Source organism: Drosophila montana, unplaced genomic scaffold, assembly GCF_035044405.1.
Source record: "Drosophila montana isolate Dmon_TW-CO22-7 unplaced genomic scaffold, ASM3504440v1 contig_3438_1, whole genome shotgun sequence".
In the NCBI taxonomy this organism is placed as follows: domain Eukaryota; kingdom Metazoa; phylum Arthropoda; class Insecta; order Diptera; family Drosophilidae; genus Drosophila; species Drosophila montana.
The window spans coordinates 990,363-1,008,095 of record NW_026998322.1 but is presented as its reverse complement, the minus strand read 5'-3'; the positions used below and the strand labels follow the sequence as shown (position 1 = coordinate 1,008,095).

Here is a 17,733-nt window from a genome sequence, read left to right as displayed (position 1 = left end):
AAATACGTTTCAGCTCTTAAATATTTAACGATTTAATGAAAAACAAATTCCCTAAAAATCAAAATTTACACTTTTAAAGTGCATTAGCGTAAAACGTATATACAATAGATTTGAAACAGCATTCTGTAATTGAGTATATCTTTAAATGTAACACAATCTCAGTTTAAAACAATCTTTTATGCTTAATAACTAAAAAAAATAAGGATTTGTAGCAAGAGTTATTTAACAAAGTACACTTGTCAGCTATTCAATAGCCAACTTCCTTGGTTTCTTATTGGTCATAGGTCAAAAAATTCTCATTTTGCGTAAATTGACGCGCCAGAGCACGTCCTTCGTCTGTCGGCGTACTAAAGGCAATGCGATCCCGGGATATTTCAATGCCCAAAATAGTGTGAGATTGCACAGCGCGCAGTAATTTGCTAGCAATTCCCCTACGACGTTGCAGTGGTGAGACCCAAATCCGAGACACACCGCAGCTGCAGAGGAAATAAAATTAATTTGGTAATAGACGTAGATAAAAGTAGCATTAACCACAAACCTAGCCTCAAATGTCTCCTCGCTGAAGTAGTCGGTTCCATCGACCTGAATGAAGCGATGCGCCTGCGTCAACGGCTGTACAAGGCATAGGCCCACAATCTGCTGCTTTCGCACAGCAAAGTAGGCGACAAACGTTTTTGGTACAATGTACGAGGAGTAACCCAGTTCCTTGTCCACCACCCTGATCACCTCTGTGAGCCGCTGCAGGCGTATAGTTGGTGCATGTTCATTCAATCGTATAATTCGCCCATCAGCAGCCCAGTCCGGATGCACGGCCACAATGTCCTCGTCTATCCAACCCTTAAAACGTAACACATGTACAGAATCATGATATTCTCGATGCAACTGCTCCTCCTCGGGCTCATGGACGGTGTAAACTAATCCACACTGCTGACACTGCCGGGCTCCAAAGGCCTTTTGGCCAGCATCGATCTGATACTGATTAAAACCAGAGGCTGCAGCCATTAAACGTGTCGAAACATTCAACTTGCGGCGCGACGACTTTTGTTGCATCGGCTGCAGGCGTTGTGTGAAAATGGGAAACAATTTGACTTGCGACTCAATGGGCGGTGCATTAGTCGCCGAGTCTTCAACTGGTTCCAGCGCTTGAGCGTTTTCGCTCTCAGGTACTTCCGGTGCAATTGCGTCGTCGCCGTCAGATTTTGCCAGGGCTTGCTGCTCCGCATAAACTACCATGTACAGATTATCTACAATGCTCGTGGCTTCTTCCTTGTGGTTATCTGGATCGGCTATAAATATTTCAAAGTTTCTATCTGTGCATATGTTATTGCTTATTAGAAACTCAAGCAACAGGGCCTGCTGTTCGATAATTGCCGGATCGTCAGTCTGGTATGGTATTTGTTGGCGGTACTTTTCATAAGGATCCGGCAGCAACACATGCTTCTCTGTCTTAGGCGCTGCCTGGGACTGGGGCGGTTTTACTTCCGATTCAACAATTTCATCCACAATGGTATCATCTAGATTACGTAGTATCGCATCCACGGTTGCCTGCTCCGCGGAAAATATTGTCGCCGATTTAACACGCACTTGCCGGTGCTTTTTGGGTGGTGCCTCTACCAATGAGATCCTTCCCTGACTAACACTAGCTCGTATATTGTCCGTGATGCGCACTTCCATACAGGTGCTGCTACGTCGGCCCGATTTAAAGAACTTCCGATTGGTGGGCGGGTCGGTCTTTGGGGATGTGTCTGTTACATTAGTATGTCGTATCAATGGTATCACCGGTTCCAGATCCATTGCAGAGGATGGGTCTTTAGTTGCACGCACTTCTTCTTCATCGCTTAGATCGGAAAAGTCGAGTGATGTGGGAGATAGGGATAGTGCTGAGGGACTCTTGTTGTTGTTATTGTTGTTGTTGGCGTCATCAAGAGCCATAACGCTAAGGGGCTTGGCCATTTTAATGGGATCTTTGGCACTGCGAAGTATTTGGTGGACCTCCTCTATCTTTGCGCGCTCTTCACGCCCCGTGGTAATCAGCCGGCGTAACTTTTCATTCCGCAAAGAGCCCAAAATGTCATCCAAATTGATGGACGCAGCAGTGCGCTGGGGCTTGCGTATGTTGTGACGAACGCCCTTATTAATACCCAACCTAGGTCGAGAGCTGGGCGAAGTAACTTTAGCCTTTGCGACGCGTTGTTGCTGCTGATGTGCTCCTCTCGAAGGGTTTGGACCTGATCTTCGCAAGGCAACTTTAGGGTTGGCAGAATGTGAATAAAAGGCCATTGTCGATATGCATTCCTTGTGCGTCTTGCGCACCTTGCTCTGCGGTGACATTGAGCCGGATTCGGGTGAAGAATCGATTGTTACTATATCCGACTTCTTGTACACTCTTTTAGCTGCCCTGCGGTTTTGGTCAATGGGCGAGTCATCCATGTCCGTGCTCGTGTCATCGACTTGTTCTTGGGATTTGGGTGTGCGTGGACTAGAGTTGTGGCTTTGGCTGGTACTGCTATTGCTATTGATACGCATGGTTTTGGTAAACAAATGTGGCAACTGCTCCTCCGTGCCCAATGTTAGGCCAGGGCCACGTGTCTTCTGAGCGCTTTTATTTTCCTTATTAGTCTCCGGTGAGCTGCTGGTGCTGGCGCGCAATCGCAATCTGCGGACATCTCCACCAGCACTGTGGTCGAACAGATTACGAACATTAGATGGCTTCTCGGCTGCTTTAATGGACTGACTTTGGCGCCTTGGCTTTAGGGGTGCTATACCCAACAAAGGGTCCTCGACGTCACAGTCGTCATCTATTTGGTCCATCATGGAGCTGCGGCTGCGAAACAATTGCTTCTTGCGCTCCGAGAGGCGCGGTGTAGCGGTACGTGTGGGCCGTGCACCACGTCCCGTAGGAGTTTCCATTATTATGCCAGTTTAATTACAACTATCTTTCCCGCTTTTTTAATAAGAGCGCTAATTCACAGTGCCAGTGTTGCATACTAACAGCAAAGGTAGAGCCCTATAATGGGTTTTATCGATAATTTTGATTATATTTTTGCATTTGCAGCATGATGTTAGCTTATAAATTGAAGGAGATCCAGCTGATCAACATAATACCATCGAATGCCGTTGGTTATATATGCTTGATTAATTTATGGATAACAGCAACTGAAACCAAGTGTTTATTTGAAATAAAAAAATGAAAATAAGAATAATATCGAAATAAGCACGCATGCACGACTGTGTCGATAGTATATCGGCACTCCGGCAATGATAGTGATAGTTGTCTATAATCGATGATTTTGTTTTGTCAGCTCTAGCACATATACATAAAAGTCATTGTGCCGAAAAGTTGTGAAAAAGTGAGTTTTGTGTGAGCTGCTGAAAGGAAAAAACGAAAAGTAGATTCAAGCAATATTTTATTTGGTTTTAAAAGTGCACAGGTAAGAAGTCTTTATAAATGTAAACATATTTACAATTTGAAGCCGTCGTTTTGCCACTGCCACATACTACTACTACGGGTTCGCCTTGCCGCCGTCGCTGTCGCCGCCATCTTGTTATGTATATTGTGTGGAAATTTAATGATTTTTCACGGGTTGTGCATGTGTCTGATTCTAAGTTTAATAGACGCGTTGTGACCTTTCTTTGTTGTTTAATTTGTATCGAATTGCTTGCACCCTGCCTCAGTACAAATCAAAATGAAAAATTGCATTGCTTCTTCTTCTTTCACTTTGAGGTCGCGGTCGCCGCCGCCGTTGTCGTCGTTCTCAAGCTGCGCTGCACCCACGTCAATAACGCGTAAACAAAAAAAGAATACAAATCGCGTACGCTAACGCTCAAGCTTCCCAAGAAATTGAATAAACGCAAGAACCGTGGACGACGCCGCAGCCGAAACCGTCGCCGTGATGCCCGGAGCCGGCACGTTCAAGTTGTTCATCGGTAATCTCGATGAAAAGACGCAGGCAACCGAATTGCGTGCGCTTTTCGAGAAATACGGTACTGTAGTCGAATGCGATGTGGTGAAGAACTATGGCTTTGTGCACATGGAAACCGAACAGCAGGGTCGCGATGCCATACAGAACTTGAACGGTTACGTGCTGAACGATAACGCCATCAAGGTGGAGGCCGCCAAAAGCCGACGCGCCCCCAATACGCCAACAACGAAAATCTTCGTTGGAAATCTAACCGACAAAACGCGTGCGCCGGAGGTGCGCGAACTATTTCAGAAATACGGCACCGTCGTCGAATGCGACATTGTGCGCAACTATGGGTTCGTGCATTTGGATTGTGTCGGTGATGTCCAGGATGCTATCAAGGAATTGAACGGTCGCGTTGTCGATGGCCAGCCGCTCAAGGTGCAGGTATCCACTAGCCGGGTGCGCCCCAAGCCGGGCATGGGCGATCCGGAGCAGTGTTATCGTTGCGGCCGTTCCGGTCATTGGTCGAAAGAATGTCCGCGTTGGACAGGCACTGGTGGACGTGAGCCACCACCACCGCTGAGCGCCGGCGGCTACAGAGATCGCATGTACAGTCGTGATCCGTATCCGCCGCCACCGCCGCCGCCGCCATTCCTGCGTGATCGCATAATGGACGGCTTTAGGGTAAATGCAGACAAACAACCAATTTGGCTACTCCCGACTGGTCGTTTAAAAGATTCTACTGCTTAAAGCCCCAAAAGTCAAATATGATTTATCGAAAATATTTAAGAAATAATCAATTGCTTGATTTCATAATTCAATGTCTCCAGCAATTTGATTGCTCGAGGTTTTCAGCAGTTAATCTTCAAATCGACTCGCCGCGAATATCTTAAATATATCAACATATACACCTAAATGTACCAAAATGGTTTTACCTTAAACACACTAACTTTTTGGATTTTACAACTATAGGATTACGATTACTATGACCGCCGTTTCGAGGATTCACGCGATCTGTATGAACGTCGCTATCAGTCATCACGCATGCGTGACTTCCCACCGCCGCCGATTTCCCGTCGTGAACCAATGCCTCTGCCCCCACCGCTGAGCGGCAGTCTGCGTTCCTGCAGTGTCTCTCGTGGCTATGACACCATGTTCAGTCGGCGTTCACCTCCGCCGCCACGCAGCAGCAACGGCATGAGTCGTTATGGGTGAGTAGATGTACATCAGTTTACACCAGATCACTTTATGATTGACATTTCGATGCCTAATCATTAAACAGCTCACCAACGCCGCATGGATATGAGGACTTCAGTCGTGACTCTTTTGACGAGCGTATGATTTCGTCGCGAGGCATGCGCGGTCCATCACCACCAGGTCGCCGCTATGCGCCCTACTGAGATGAGTTTTATTATAACGGCAGCAGCTGAGTGACAGCAGAAGCTGCTTTGGGCGGTGCATTTGCAACAACTGCGCCACCATTTATACCCATTTACAACTATAACGCTTTTAACGGTGAATCATGTTGGCTACTCTACTGGTCGCCGACGCATCATTATCCTCAACTGCAGCAGTTGCCGTTTTTACATATGTGGATACCACCGCCTTGGTAGTCCCCGTACGCGTAAAAAAAAAACTGAGCAATAATAAGAAAAACAAAAAATAATCATCATAGTCCATCTAGGCATCCCTGTCATACTTATCATACTTATGTAGCACTGACTGATAATGACGACAACAATAATGTGGCAGGTAACAACTATTACCACCATTATATATGTTTCATTATTTCATCAAAGAAGTTCATTCTTAAGCGTAAATAACTACAAACTATTGGATGTGTGATTAGAATAAACCAATAAACAACTTTAGCACCAATATATGTTTGTGCGATTGTGAAAAAAGAAACAAATATAACCATGTATGTTTGATACCGATATATGATTTTCACCATGTGAAGACTTAACATTAAAAGTGAATCATAAAGTTTCTATCAAAAATATATTTGTATGTGTGAAACTATTGTCTAAAAAATTCATAGTGAATGTGTAGCTTAGGGGCAGTCATATTAGAAAAGTATTAAAGTCGACGATGACACTACGCCTTGGATGAGGGTACTATGCGTATCACCTTGGACGTCGCAAGCAGCTCATCAGATTCTTCATTGATAGGCGCGTTTGCGTCGTCGGGATCATTCGTGTTGTCTTTCGGCGTATGCAGTACCTGCAGCGGTACAGCCGGTTTCTCGAATTTTGGTGGGATAAGTACGCGACTGAAAAGAAGGTCAGGATTAGAAAGTAAAACGGATTCAGCTAGTCAGGTACTTACTTGCTGCACAGCAGCCAGATCATAGAAATTAACATCATAATCGATGTAAAACCGAATGTCCAATAGGTGCCGAGGCGTGTGTAAATCGAGCCAACGAATACGGGACCCATGACACGGGACAAGCATCCCGCGCCGGTCATCATGCCCATCCAGACGCCTTGCGGACGTGGCCCAAGCACTTTGGAGAATATTGTCTGTATCAGAGTAACGCCAATGGGATAACCCACTGACGTCAGTGCGAATCCAATAATAAACTGTGTCAATGTAAGCGCTGGCAGTTGAGGACACCAGTTCTGAGTAGGTGGACAGCCCAAATAGATGGGATTATCGATGGTGAGATTGGCGCTAGCGTTGAAGGCCACCGCCAGCTTGGGCGGATCCGGTCCCCAGGGTATGTAAAGTAGACGACCCACCACCATCAAAGAGAAGCCACCCCAAATGAGCACAAAGCGCTCAGCAAAAAGCTTGCACAGTGGTTCAATAAGCACAAAAGTTACCAGAGATATTATGGCTGCTGTGGCCATAAATATGCCCATATAGTAGAGTGCTTCATCATTGGTCCAGGCAAACATATCCATGGTCAGCGATGTACCCAAGCTGTGAATAAGCAATTTACATTAGGGATAACCTTGAGCTGTGTTCAAACTTACGTTTCCAGCAGCACAAAGTTAAAAACTAGCACGAAGAAGGCCACAATTAGTGTCCAGGCGGAATAATAATTCGGTTTGATTGCCTTCCAGGTGTCACGCTCCGAAGTTCCGCCCTGCATTACCATAATCTCACGTGCGGCTATTTTGTGTTCCTCGAATATGCCCGGCAGAAACATTACAAAGTTACCCATGCTCATGAGCACATTTATCCAGCCGGAGGCGGTGTACATGTTCACGTGCATAGTGCCCCAAAACCAGACATGACCGCCCCGGCCCAGTGGCGTTACCAACGCCTGCAGCCCGGGGCCAATGATAAAGCCCAGCACCTGGGCAAGAGATACCATGGAGACGGCGTGTGTGCGCTCGCTGAGACGCGTAGCCGCTGACAAATAGGAGCGGCACAGTGCAATGTTTGCCGAGCTGACGCCGATGAGGAATCGTGAGGCCAGCATCCAGTACTTGACATTGTCCACAAGTTCCAGTGAGGAATACAATGCGCTGGCCAAGGTGAAGAGCGCCAGCGAGAGCAGCAGTGGCAGCCGTATGGTGCCAAGCTTGTTTCCCCACCAACCGAAGATGGGACTGAAGATCATTTGGCCCAATGGATTGGCTGCCACAATCATACCCATAAACTCTTTGCCCGCACTGGGATCTAGCTATAGGGATGCTTGCGTAAGTGTGTGTGTGTGCGGGAATGGAATTTGACTAAGGACGCACCTCGCTAAGGAATGGCCAAATGCCGGTTAATATGATGCTAAAGCCCAGCGCCATGAGGAACATCGTAAAGTAAATGATGCGCACGGATCGCCAGCGCTGCGTATAATCCTCCAAAGTTTCCAGATCATCGTCTAGCTCTGCGGGCATCTTTTTTATTTCCATGCGTGCGCACAACTTGCGCCAGGACTCCATGATGTGCCTGTGGACGCAATTGAAGTATTTGTATTTCCTTAGCGTTACCGTCGCTGGCTCATGCTGTGAATAGTTAAGAGATTTTGTGGTCTCCATAATAAGTTGAGGTGTGATATATATGAGTTAAGTGCATGTATGTATATGTATATAAATATATGTATATATAGATATATATATATATGTGTATAGATATGTATAATATTCTAATACAAAAAACAAATTGTATCTGGCTTGCTTGGCCTTGGGCTTATCTACATGAGCAGGTGGGCAATTTACAAAGCAGCGAAATTTTATGGTTTTAACGCACGTTTGGTTGGCTAATTATTAAAATTGGTCTGTGGAAAAAATTATTGTGCTATTTTAAGTAAACTTTAATTAAGTTGTGTCATAGGTTTCGCAGCTTGTGCGCTTTGAGTAATAATTACAGGGTATTTAGCAGCAGAGACGCAACAAACTGTATTCTTATCTCCCACTTATTGCCCCTTTAGCTGTCCATCAGATGATAAACAAATGCCGATTTCTCAGCTGTTTTCTTTTGTTGTTTTTTATCATCAAACCAATTTAACGGTGCTTATCGTTGCCAACTCGTTAATACAAACGGCTGTATGTATGTATGTATGTATGCAGGCATGAGCTATGTGTGTGCCAGTTTAGTCACATATCGCTGTATTAGTTATCTTTTATCGCACAGGCACGCGAGATACTTTAGCATGTTTTGTTGCAAACGGGGGCTTTGGCATTTTATTACATGATTCTACTTTTTACGCAATTCCTGTACTGTACAAAAATTCGATTCGGGTTTCGAAGATCAGTTTGTAAATGCAAATAATTGGTATAGAGAGAAAATTTTACAGGTGCTGATAATATGTAGGTTTAATTTCCTACGGTTTGAGGCATTTTCCCTAATATATATGCATTTGTAAATACTTGTTGCTCAGCACTTGTGAGTCACATTCATTGATTCCAGATTTCAATTGACCAACAAATTTCAATTGCCTTTGTTGGGGGTAAATGTGCTCCAGTGCGGTCTATTAATATGATGGTTCAGGGCTTAAAGTCTAACAGTGTATTTCGGTTCAACGAGCTCTGAAATTTATAGCATGATACGCACAAATGTATTTACATATACGACACACAGCTCTGATAATATCTTTGCTTGTTTCATTCGGCTGCGTTTATACGTATGCATAGTATATGAACATTTGTATTTACTTCTTTGTTTTTATTTTTGTTAATGCATACATGCACACAACACGCTTGAATTCACACAGATACTTATTGTCATCCTCTGCACAGCACCAAACAAGCAGCGGAGCGGGGGGAACTAACGGCAGCTATGTATGCGGCTGATTTTTTTACTTTGTTTTATTTAGTTGCACTTTGTAACATTACGAATACATTGATTATAATGTTGAGATATTTCGCTCTCTTTGGGTCTGCTTTGATTTAGTTAAATTTCTCTTTTTACCACTTTTTAACAAATTGTTAACTACCTGTTGAAACGCTGTTTAAGTGGACTGCGTAGAGCAACAACTGAAGACGCACTGCTCGACACAACTGATCCACTCAACTGGAAACCGTTGGCGTCTGTTGCCAACGTTTGACCGAGACATCGTCGCTCTCTTCAGTGCTCTTCCGCCTGCATTCGCTTGTATTGATTAACTGCAATCCCCATAAGTATGCATTCCAATTAGTTCATGTTCGCTTCTTGGTCGCAGCTCCAAAGCATGCAACACTTACACTCTCTTAAGTTTAATATAAGCGTTGTCAACTGCCACTTCAAAAAGTGGCTGAAACCAATGTTAAAAATAGCTGAATACACTTTCGAAGCACAAATTGACGATTAACAGGGTTGCAAAAAGTCGCCACAGATATTTATAGCCACACTTAGGTATAAAACAGCTGAATTGACAACACTAACATCTGTTTATGGCCACACTTAAGTATAAAATAGCTGAATTGACAACACTGCCTTGGCGCGAAAGATTTGCTGATTGTCTGCAGGTTTTCAACAATTATTTGTGCAAGAATCCATTCTTCTATTTGATAAAATTCAAGTTCGAGCAGTCATAGACATTAGAAAGTTTTATTTTCAAATAAAATATACGGCATTCCTTCAAAAAGGATAACGGAAATTATAAAAAGTCGTCCAGAGAAGCCCTACTAATTGTGAGCGCCTTATCTAAAGCCAAAAACACACATGCACAGCCGTCCGAGAATCCTTAAAAATATAAAACAGACATAAATGGGACTACCGAAATTTACATCTATTGTTGTCCACCCAAACGCCTTAAACGTTGCTGCCGTAGCCAGGGCAAGAAGAGACCACGCGGTGCCAGCGGCGCCAGCAGAGCAGGTGGCACAGCAATGGGTGCCTTAGTTGTTACAATGGGCGCTGGGTCGACGTCGTTATCCCGAGTGTTCTGTCTGAGCCGTCGAGGCACACGTTCCCTGCGCGGAATTTTCTTGGGCAACACATCGTTCATAATGTTCAAGCTGAAGACATCGCCACTGTTATCGTCGGCGGACAAATGGCTAACCGTATCCTGAAGCACGCGAGGAATACGCTCCATTACTTGCAGGGCATCACGAAATGAACGCATATCTGGTTTGGAATTTGGGGCTTTTGTCTCGGAATCCTCTTCAATTGAATCGGGTCTGATTTTGCGTGAGGAACTTTTCTTCGATTTTCTGACACTTTGGTTGTCGTCACTGAGATGATGACGCTTGAATAGTGGAGCGGGACGATTAAGCCTTGGAGCTGTATGTTCTAGGAACCATGGTTCCCGCTGAAGCCTTGGCAACGGATCTGCTGTAACCGCTTGGCGTTTAAAAGAGGCAGCTTTTTCTTCACGCTGTTTCTGCCCCCGCGTGCCCAGTGGAGATGGACGCACCAAGGAGCTGGCAAAATCGTTAAACCACTCCAGGTGATCCACGGAACGCTTGTGGCGAGTCAGATCCGATTTCTTTACGTTTGTGGATAATGTTTCCAGTGCGTTCAGTGACAAAGCTGCGCCTTTAACCGCTACCGACGATGGCTTGTAGATGGTAATAGTGGAACGACGATTACGTGTAGTCTTGCTTTCCACGGCACTTCTCGTCACAAGCTCGCGCTTCTGTTCGAACTGTTTGGCATTGCGGACAAATCGATTGCTGCTTGGTCCCTGAATGAGAATCTCAAAAGGCGAGTTCAATGTGCGCGCATTCACCTGCATGGTGTGAATACATTCCGTGTCCGAGTTCTCGTTGTTGCACTCGCAAATGCACTCCTCGCCGCAATAGAATCCAAGGCAACCGCAGTGCTCGCAGAGCGCCTTACAGTTACGTTCGTGCTTGTGCTCGGCCAGCGGATTGTCATAGCGGGATGTTGAAGTCGGCGGTGCAACTGTCGAGTTAGTGGTTGGCACACCATCGGAAATGGATACCTGAGCTATCGCTACCAATACCATCATGACAATGGGGCTGATGTAGAAAGTGTTATTATGTTTAGACCGTATCATCATGTGTTGTCCGCCTTAGCGTCTTTCCAATAGGGTTTTGGCTGTGCATTGGCAACGCGCTGTGGGTTATATACGCTGACTGGGTGAAATCGTAGACGTTATTTTAGTTTTTCGTTGCTACCGCTTCGTGACTGTCAGTCGAATTTTGATTTGTTTTGCTTTACTGTTCGCCGGAATTTTCGCTGACACCGTGTGATCTTGAGACATTTTTAATTGAGCACATATGCAATGGTTATTAATGTACGTATTTCAACTGCTTTGGTTTTAGGGTCAGCTTAGACATGCGTACTAAATATAATATTTTTATATTCGACCAAGGCCGAATTCTTGCACTTGAACTTCATACAAGAGATGTTTTGCTAGCGCAAAATGTATAGAATTTATTACAAAAATCAACTAAACAGATTGCAAAAAGAAATGTTTGCAGATTCATCGACGCTTTCCCTTGCCCTTTTTGCCACCACCGCCGCCTCCAGCTCCAGCCCCACTCGACTGTGGCTGCGGCTGAGGGTCGTTTGGTTTGTTCTGTCGTGTTTTCAGTTGCGGTATTTTACCGGCTACATGCCTCATGATAGACTCACGCGTGGAGAACTCGCTATTGCACAGTGTGCCGTCCGCGTTGCGTAGTTGCACGCGCACGCGACCCCGGAACTGCAGCTCCCTGCTCTTTTCTCGACAGTACTGTTTGTTTTCCACAACAAATTGTACATTGGACACTGAGAGCACATCACGAATTTCAACATAGGTGGGGTTTTCAACGCAATTCTCTTTGGGAAGTCGGCGCCCTTCCTGGCGGGTCTTTTTACTATTAATATAGGCTGGATAAATGCAAATCCATCTGGAAAACAAAGCTGCAGTTGTAATTGTTGTCGCTGTTTGTTGTTTGCTTTGTTACCGCTCCACTTCAGTATGTTTCATATTTGGATGCCAATTCATACGCACTGGCGGTGATGCTGCCATTATTCTAATGTGTCTTCTGACAAACAAAGCGTTAAAAGACAATAAAGTTTATTTATTTAATTTCCACGCAGGCACCTTGCTGAACTACTTAACGTATCGTTATCGATATTATTTCGATTTGCACAGTTGCGGTTTCTAAAGTGCTGCAAAACGATTTTATAAAGTAACATGTATACAAAATTAACAAGTGTATTCCGTTCTTTTTATCTCCAATCAGAAAAAATTTATTTGTTTAGACTACACTATTTTGTTGAGAGTCTGCATGCTGCACTAAAGGCATCGATCGACTAGGGATCAGAAATAAATTATCTATGTGGCCAGCTATTTCATATGTTTTCAAGATTTTATATGTGAAATGAAAGGTGTTAACTGTATTAAGAATTCTTAAAAGTTTAAATTAGTGAAACATGAATTTACAAAAAAAATATAAATCGAAAAAGGATGGGATATCAAATTAAAAATTTTCGCCATTGTCGTCCAATTTTCGTGACGATATTCTCCATAAGAACATATGTGAAAACTATCACTACAATATCATCGTACTATATCGATATCGATACATCGATAAGATATCAACAATCTTCCTTAGTCTGTTTATAGTTGGTTTAACTGGTGCGTTGTGCTATTGGTCTGTCTGCCACGGTCTGTTTTAAAGTCAACCACATCGAGCGGACGAGTGAACAATTCTAGTCACGCGTATTGAAAGCTTGGCCAACGTCCCGCTCACATTACCAACCGCTGTCGTGGTCAATCAACAAATACAAAGTAAACGCAAACACAACACGCGCGTCACAATGGACGAATTGAATGGCATACTGCAAAAAACCAAAGATAAATCAACGCAAAAGGAGCAGGACGAGGTAGCCATCCCACCCAAGCCCAAAACCAGTTAACCAGTGGCAGCGCTGCCACTTAATCTTTGACATTTTTAAGCTGCCGTCTGTTGGCTTGGCAAAATCCAAGCACTAATCTTCTGCGTTTATTTTGTTTGACTTATTTACATGCTCTGTTGACATCGCCCACGCACAGATTCTGCTGCAGCCCTTTACGTACATACAGCAAATACCTGGCAAACAGTTTCGCTCTGAGTTGGCCTTGGCCTTCAATCACTGGTTGCTTATACCGGCCGAAAAGTTGACGCAGATTGGCGAGATTGTACAAATGCTGCATAATTCCAGTTTGCTGTAAGTAGAGATTCACATTTAAAATTTATTTATAGGTCTGTTGAAATATTGCATTTTTACTAATCATTTGACCTTTGCCTGGTTGCGTTTAATATTGCCTTTGCATTTTGGCTTTTGTTTACATTTGCTGTACACCCATCACGTTCGCACCATTACCTTCACCCCATCATCCGCATCGCCTCATGTTTTATCTCACTTCGCTCTTACACATTTGTATTTGTGTATTTACATATGTTTGTTGTTGCTAGCCTTTTGTAGTACTGTTTACGATTTAAGTTCAAAATTTATTAGCGCGTTAAAATTGAAAAAAAAAAAGTAATATAAATAAAAATAAAGAAAGAACCGAAAATAGTTTCCTGTGCAAGTGTGAAGTACAGAAAGACTATAAACTTAGGTGGTACGTGGAAAAATTGGAAATTTTGTAAAAACAAATTGGAAGCGGATGACGTGCTGAAGATTCAAGAAAAACAGTTTTAACTGATAATAATATAAACTCAAATCCCTTGCATTTCTATAGTATATCATGTAGTAACTCTTGGTCGGCTCAGATGACCATTCTATTATCTGGCAGCTGGCAATTGCTGGAATTCATATCAGATACATATTTCATATCGCACTTTTGTATATACTTTGCATTATCATCATTGGTCGGGCACTTAGCGAGGAGTATTTGTATAGAATTTGTGCAGATGACTCACACTTGCACACTCTAAACACACACACACACACACACACACACGCACGCGTCAGCCCAACGGCCCGACCTTGTTTGTACGTGTGGGTACATTTTGGGTATTTGCCTTCGAAATCAATCCCAAAAATTGAACAAAAGCCCGCAGCGTTCTGTTTATGATAAAATTCAATTGAATTTATTTGCAAAATGTGCCTTTTCATGCCTCGCAATGGAATCGCATTGAATGTTTAGATTTTTCACTGTTGAATCAGAAGGGTGGCGGCAGGAGTAGAAGTATGTGTGTATGTAAATATGTCTGGGCTATAGAAAGAGTATTAAAGATGCGCAACAGTTAATCTTTGAACTCCATCAATTAAAGTGCCTGACAAAACGTCGCACGCTTTAATTGATGCACTCCCATGGCAGCTGTTCTTTAAACAATTCTTAACAATAGCTGACCCAGCAGCTCTTACACATATATATATATATATTTTATATATGTATTAGACTATATATACGCTTATCAATCTCTTTGTCGTCTGCCATTGTTTGGCTGTGCCTTTCGACTTATTTTTCGCTTCAATCATGCAGGCTAATCCTGTCTCTTTGCCACCTGTCGCTCTGCCCGGGCCACCCCCAGCGCCTGTTTTTCAAATGCAAATGTGCTGAAATGTCCTTAATGCCGCTTAATATCCTGCATTGTTCTGGCAGGCTGACAGCTGAGAGCTGTTATCGCCGCGCCTTGGCGTCCGCCCACTTACTTATAAATGGGTTTCTACACAAGTCTCCCTGGGCTCGTGTTTTTTGTTCAAATGCATTTTCATATCGACAAAAACTTGCTTTTACAACTATGCCAGCTGCATTCAGTGGCAAGAACAGAGCTTCAAAGGCGTCAGCATCGTCATCGTCATCGTCATCGCCAACGCCATTGTCATTAAGTCAGCTTGTCGACAGCCATTGTCACAATATTGTAACTCTTGCAATGCAACATGCCGGGCCCGGCCCACTCCGCTCCGCTCCGCTGCTGTGCCCAGCAACCACCCCACTCGCGCCACTCTCCATCCTCCAACCACTTAGGTTGACTGCCTTTGCGCATCGCTTGAACGCCCACGCTTCCAATTCCCTACAAACGTTTGCAGCCTTTCACGCGCGCAAACATTTTTTAATTACGCAAAATGCCTGCTGCCCAGTTTAGTTTGCCTTGCCGGCGGGCGTGTTTTTGAAGTGATATGGGCCTTAAACTGGGTTTGAAATTTATGTATACTTTTTTTGTTTAAATGTTGCCTGTGCTTAGCATATGGCGAGGTCTGCTCCATAGTCATAATTTATTAGACCTGAAATTTGTGTGGTAGATAGATAACAGTCATACTTTTACCCTAGTTCGCTATTAGTTAGTTTAACTCATGGATAACAGCCATACAAGTTAATATTTATATGTGTGTGCTCTTAACACTAACTTACAGCATTGATGATATTGAAGACAATTCGATACTTCGCAGAGGTGTACCCGTGGCCCATTCCATTTATGGCGTGGCCAGCACCATCAATGCGGCCAACTATGCTTTGTTCCTGGCGCTGGAAAAGGTGCAGCAATTGGGACATCCAGAGGCAAGCTGGTTTCAACCTCATTCATCAAACCTTATCAATAATCAATAAGTTTATTGTTTGTATATTGTGCGGCAGGCGACCAAGGTTTATACGGAACAGCTGCTGGAACTGCATCGCGGGCAAGGCATGGAGATCTACTGGCGCGACAGTTTTACATGTCCCTCCGAATCTGATTACAAACTGATGACTGTGCGTAAGACTGGGGGCCTCTTTATGCTGGCCATACGCCTTATGCAGCTGTTTAGTGACAACAAGGAGGATTATTCAAAGTTAACAGCCATTTTAGGCCTATATTTTCAAATACGTGATGACTACTGCAACTTAAGTTTGAAGGAAGTAAGTGGAACGGCGTATAATCATTGCGAATGGTGGGTCTTATTGCATTATTCTTTTCACCTCTTCAGTACACGGAGAATAAAAGTTTTGCTGAGGATCTCACTGAGGGCAAGTTTGGGTTTCCAGTCATACACGCGGTGCGTACGCAGAAACAGGACAAACAGGTTTTGCGTAAGTTCTTCGAGCTAACCTCGCTACGGGTCTTTATTGCTCATTCAACTGTTTTTCTACCCAGACATTTTGCGTCAGCGCACGCACGACATTGAGGTCAAGAAATACTGTATTAGCTTGCTGGAAAAACTAGGCAGCTTTCAATACACTCGCAAAGTGCTCAAAACACTCGACGTGGAGGCGCGCGCCGAGGTTCTTACTAAATCTTGCTTGTAATCCTTTGCAATCTAACTTATGTTATGTTCCGATTGGCTTGACAGGTGGCACGTCTGGGCGGTAATCCCTATATGGATAGGCTGCTCAATAAGCTGTTGTCCTGGAAGTGCAGCGACAGTGCCAGCATCACGCAGTCGAATCAAATCAATCACAACAATGTCACACGCAGCCCCAACCAGAACACTCTCCATTGTAATTAACAGCCAAAGAGGCAGAAGAGGGAGCAGTTGTGAATAGCAAATGGCAGCGCCAAAGCCCATGCCAGAGCCGCCTCCTCTTTTGCTGCTAATCCAAAAGCAACGCAACAGCCACAGCAGCAACAACAAGAACAACAACAACATCGAGCAGCCTGCTTTAGTGCGCCTCTGTTGCGTTTTCTGCAGAAACTGAAAATTTTCTAATAATTTTCTTATGTACTTGGTTCACTTTGCCTCCCAAAGCTGCTACAGAGCAAATGGTTTGGATTTATTTGAACACAAAACTTAGGAAATGATTGATTTATTGATTGATAGAACCAACACAGCAGCAGCCTTACAAAAAATGTTAAGCCAAAAGTTAATTGATAAGCCAAGCTTATGAAGAGCTAGCGAAAAGCCATAGCACAGCTTCCCATGAATTTGTTTGTTTTTATATTAGGTCCTATATGTTATTTTGGATTAAAAGGTAAGTATTTAGTTGGTAATTATAGAAGGTTCCTTCATTTTGACTGTTGTATTTCTAAATGTATTTTGTATGTATGTACTTCATTATGCAAGCAATTTTTTCTAAACTTTCTAAATGTCTCATTATTCACTTTGTATCGAAAACATGCTCGAAACTAAATGTGCACTTCCTTTATTGACGTTGTTCCATTTTACATTTGTTAAAAAAAATGTTCAAATATTATACAAATACAACAGAATACAAATCGTATGCATACAAATATTTATACGTATGCATTAACTAACAAATTGTTAACGTTTTAAGCAACAAAAAAACTTTGAAAACATATTTAAATGATACAAGAAAAATGTTAAAATGCACTGCACAGCAGATAATTTTTTGCACTATATATACATATATAATATATATTTTTATGGTATACATGGCACGAAAATAAAACTACTACAAATGCTGAAGAGATTTATTGTGAAAGAATAGGATGCAACAAATAGCCGAGAATTTATTGAGCACGCCAAAATGCACCTCGTAATAACAATGTGCGAATATAACATACATATATTGTCATACACAAAAGTATCTTTGAAATATTTAAATAAAAATATTGTATTTATGCCAAGATTGAAGGAATAC

General features: G+C 43.3%; 6 protein-coding genes across 9 annotated transcripts; 2 read left to right on the top strand and 4 right to left on the bottom strand.

The window, feature by feature from the left end:
* Nucleotides 1-100: 100 nt before the first annotated feature.
* On the bottom strand, nucleotides 101-3,002 carry eco (Establishment of cohesion). The gene is made up of 2 exons (XM_064691465.1): nucleotides 539-3,002; nucleotides 101-476 (listed from the first exon to the last, which is right to left on the bottom strand). The coding sequence occupies exons 1-2, from the start codon at nucleotides 2,908-2,910 to the stop codon at nucleotides 272-274; spliced, it is 2,577 nt and encodes an 858-aa protein (XP_064547535.1). The 5' UTR covers nucleotides 2,911-3,002; the 3' UTR covers nucleotides 101-271.
* Nucleotides 3,003-3,276: 274 nt separating this feature from the next.
* Nucleotides 3,277-5,907, top strand: lark. The gene is made up of 4 exons (XM_064691473.1): nucleotides 3,277-3,431; nucleotides 3,725-4,589; nucleotides 4,878-5,116; nucleotides 5,188-5,907. The coding sequence occupies exons 2-4, from the start codon at nucleotides 3,894-3,896 to the stop codon at nucleotides 5,303-5,305; spliced, it is 1,053 nt and encodes a 350-aa protein (XP_064547543.1). The 5' UTR covers nucleotides 3,277-3,431; nucleotides 3,725-3,893; the 3' UTR covers nucleotides 5,306-5,907.
* On the bottom strand, nucleotides 5,893-7,939 carry Cln7. 2 transcript variants are annotated; one of them, XM_064691468.1, is made up of 4 exons: nucleotides 7,601-7,939; nucleotides 6,884-7,539; nucleotides 6,234-6,830; nucleotides 5,893-6,177 (listed from the first exon to the last, which is right to left on the bottom strand). In XM_064691468.1, the coding sequence occupies exons 1-4, from the start codon at nucleotides 7,886-7,888 to the stop codon at nucleotides 6,003-6,005; spliced, it is 1,716 nt and encodes a 571-aa protein (XP_064547538.1). In that variant the 5' UTR covers nucleotides 7,889-7,939; the 3' UTR covers nucleotides 5,893-6,002. The 2 variants fall into 2 exon arrangements, with proteins under 2 accessions (XP_064547538.1, XP_064547539.1); XM_064691469.1 differs by having other exon boundaries at nucleotides 6,884-7,535; nucleotides 7,601-7,743.
* Nucleotides 7,940-9,862: 1,923 nt separating this feature from the next.
* Nucleotides 9,863-11,495, bottom strand: LOC135434747 (uncharacterized). The gene has a single exon (XM_064691424.1). It carries the CDS (start codon nucleotides 11,293-11,295, stop codon nucleotides 10,060-10,062), a length of 1,236 nt encoding a protein of 411 aa, XP_064547494.1. The 5' UTR covers nucleotides 11,296-11,495; the 3' UTR covers nucleotides 9,863-10,059.
* A 151-nt stretch (nucleotides 11,496-11,646) lies between these two features.
* Srp19 (signal recognition particle 19) lies at nucleotides 11,647-12,367 on the bottom strand. Its single transcript, XM_064691428.1, has 2 exons — nucleotides 12,188-12,367; nucleotides 11,647-12,130 (listed from the first exon to the last, which is right to left on the bottom strand). Exons 1-2 carry the CDS (start codon nucleotides 12,250-12,252, stop codon nucleotides 11,722-11,724), a joined length of 474 nt encoding a protein of 157 aa, XP_064547498.1. The 5' UTR covers nucleotides 12,253-12,367; the 3' UTR covers nucleotides 11,647-11,721.
* Nucleotides 12,368-12,842: 475 nt separating this feature from the next.
* On the top strand, nucleotides 12,843-17,719 carry qm (quemao). 3 transcript variants are annotated; one of them, XM_064691427.1, is made up of 7 exons: nucleotides 12,843-13,112; nucleotides 13,282-13,436; nucleotides 15,609-15,717; nucleotides 15,793-16,053; nucleotides 16,122-16,224; nucleotides 16,289-16,416; nucleotides 16,485-17,719. In XM_064691427.1, the coding sequence occupies exons 1-7, from the start codon at nucleotides 13,047-13,049 to the stop codon at nucleotides 16,638-16,640; spliced, it is 978 nt and encodes a 325-aa protein (XP_064547497.1). In that variant the 5' UTR covers nucleotides 12,843-13,046; the 3' UTR covers nucleotides 16,641-17,719. The 3 variants fall into 3 exon arrangements, with proteins under 3 accessions (XP_064547497.1, XP_064547496.1, XP_064547495.1); XM_064691426.1 differs by having other exon boundaries at nucleotides 15,573-15,722; nucleotides 15,798-16,053; XM_064691425.1 differs by having other exon boundaries at nucleotides 12,844-13,112; nucleotides 15,573-15,717.
* The last annotated feature ends 14 nt before the right edge of the window (nucleotides 17,720-17,733 follow it).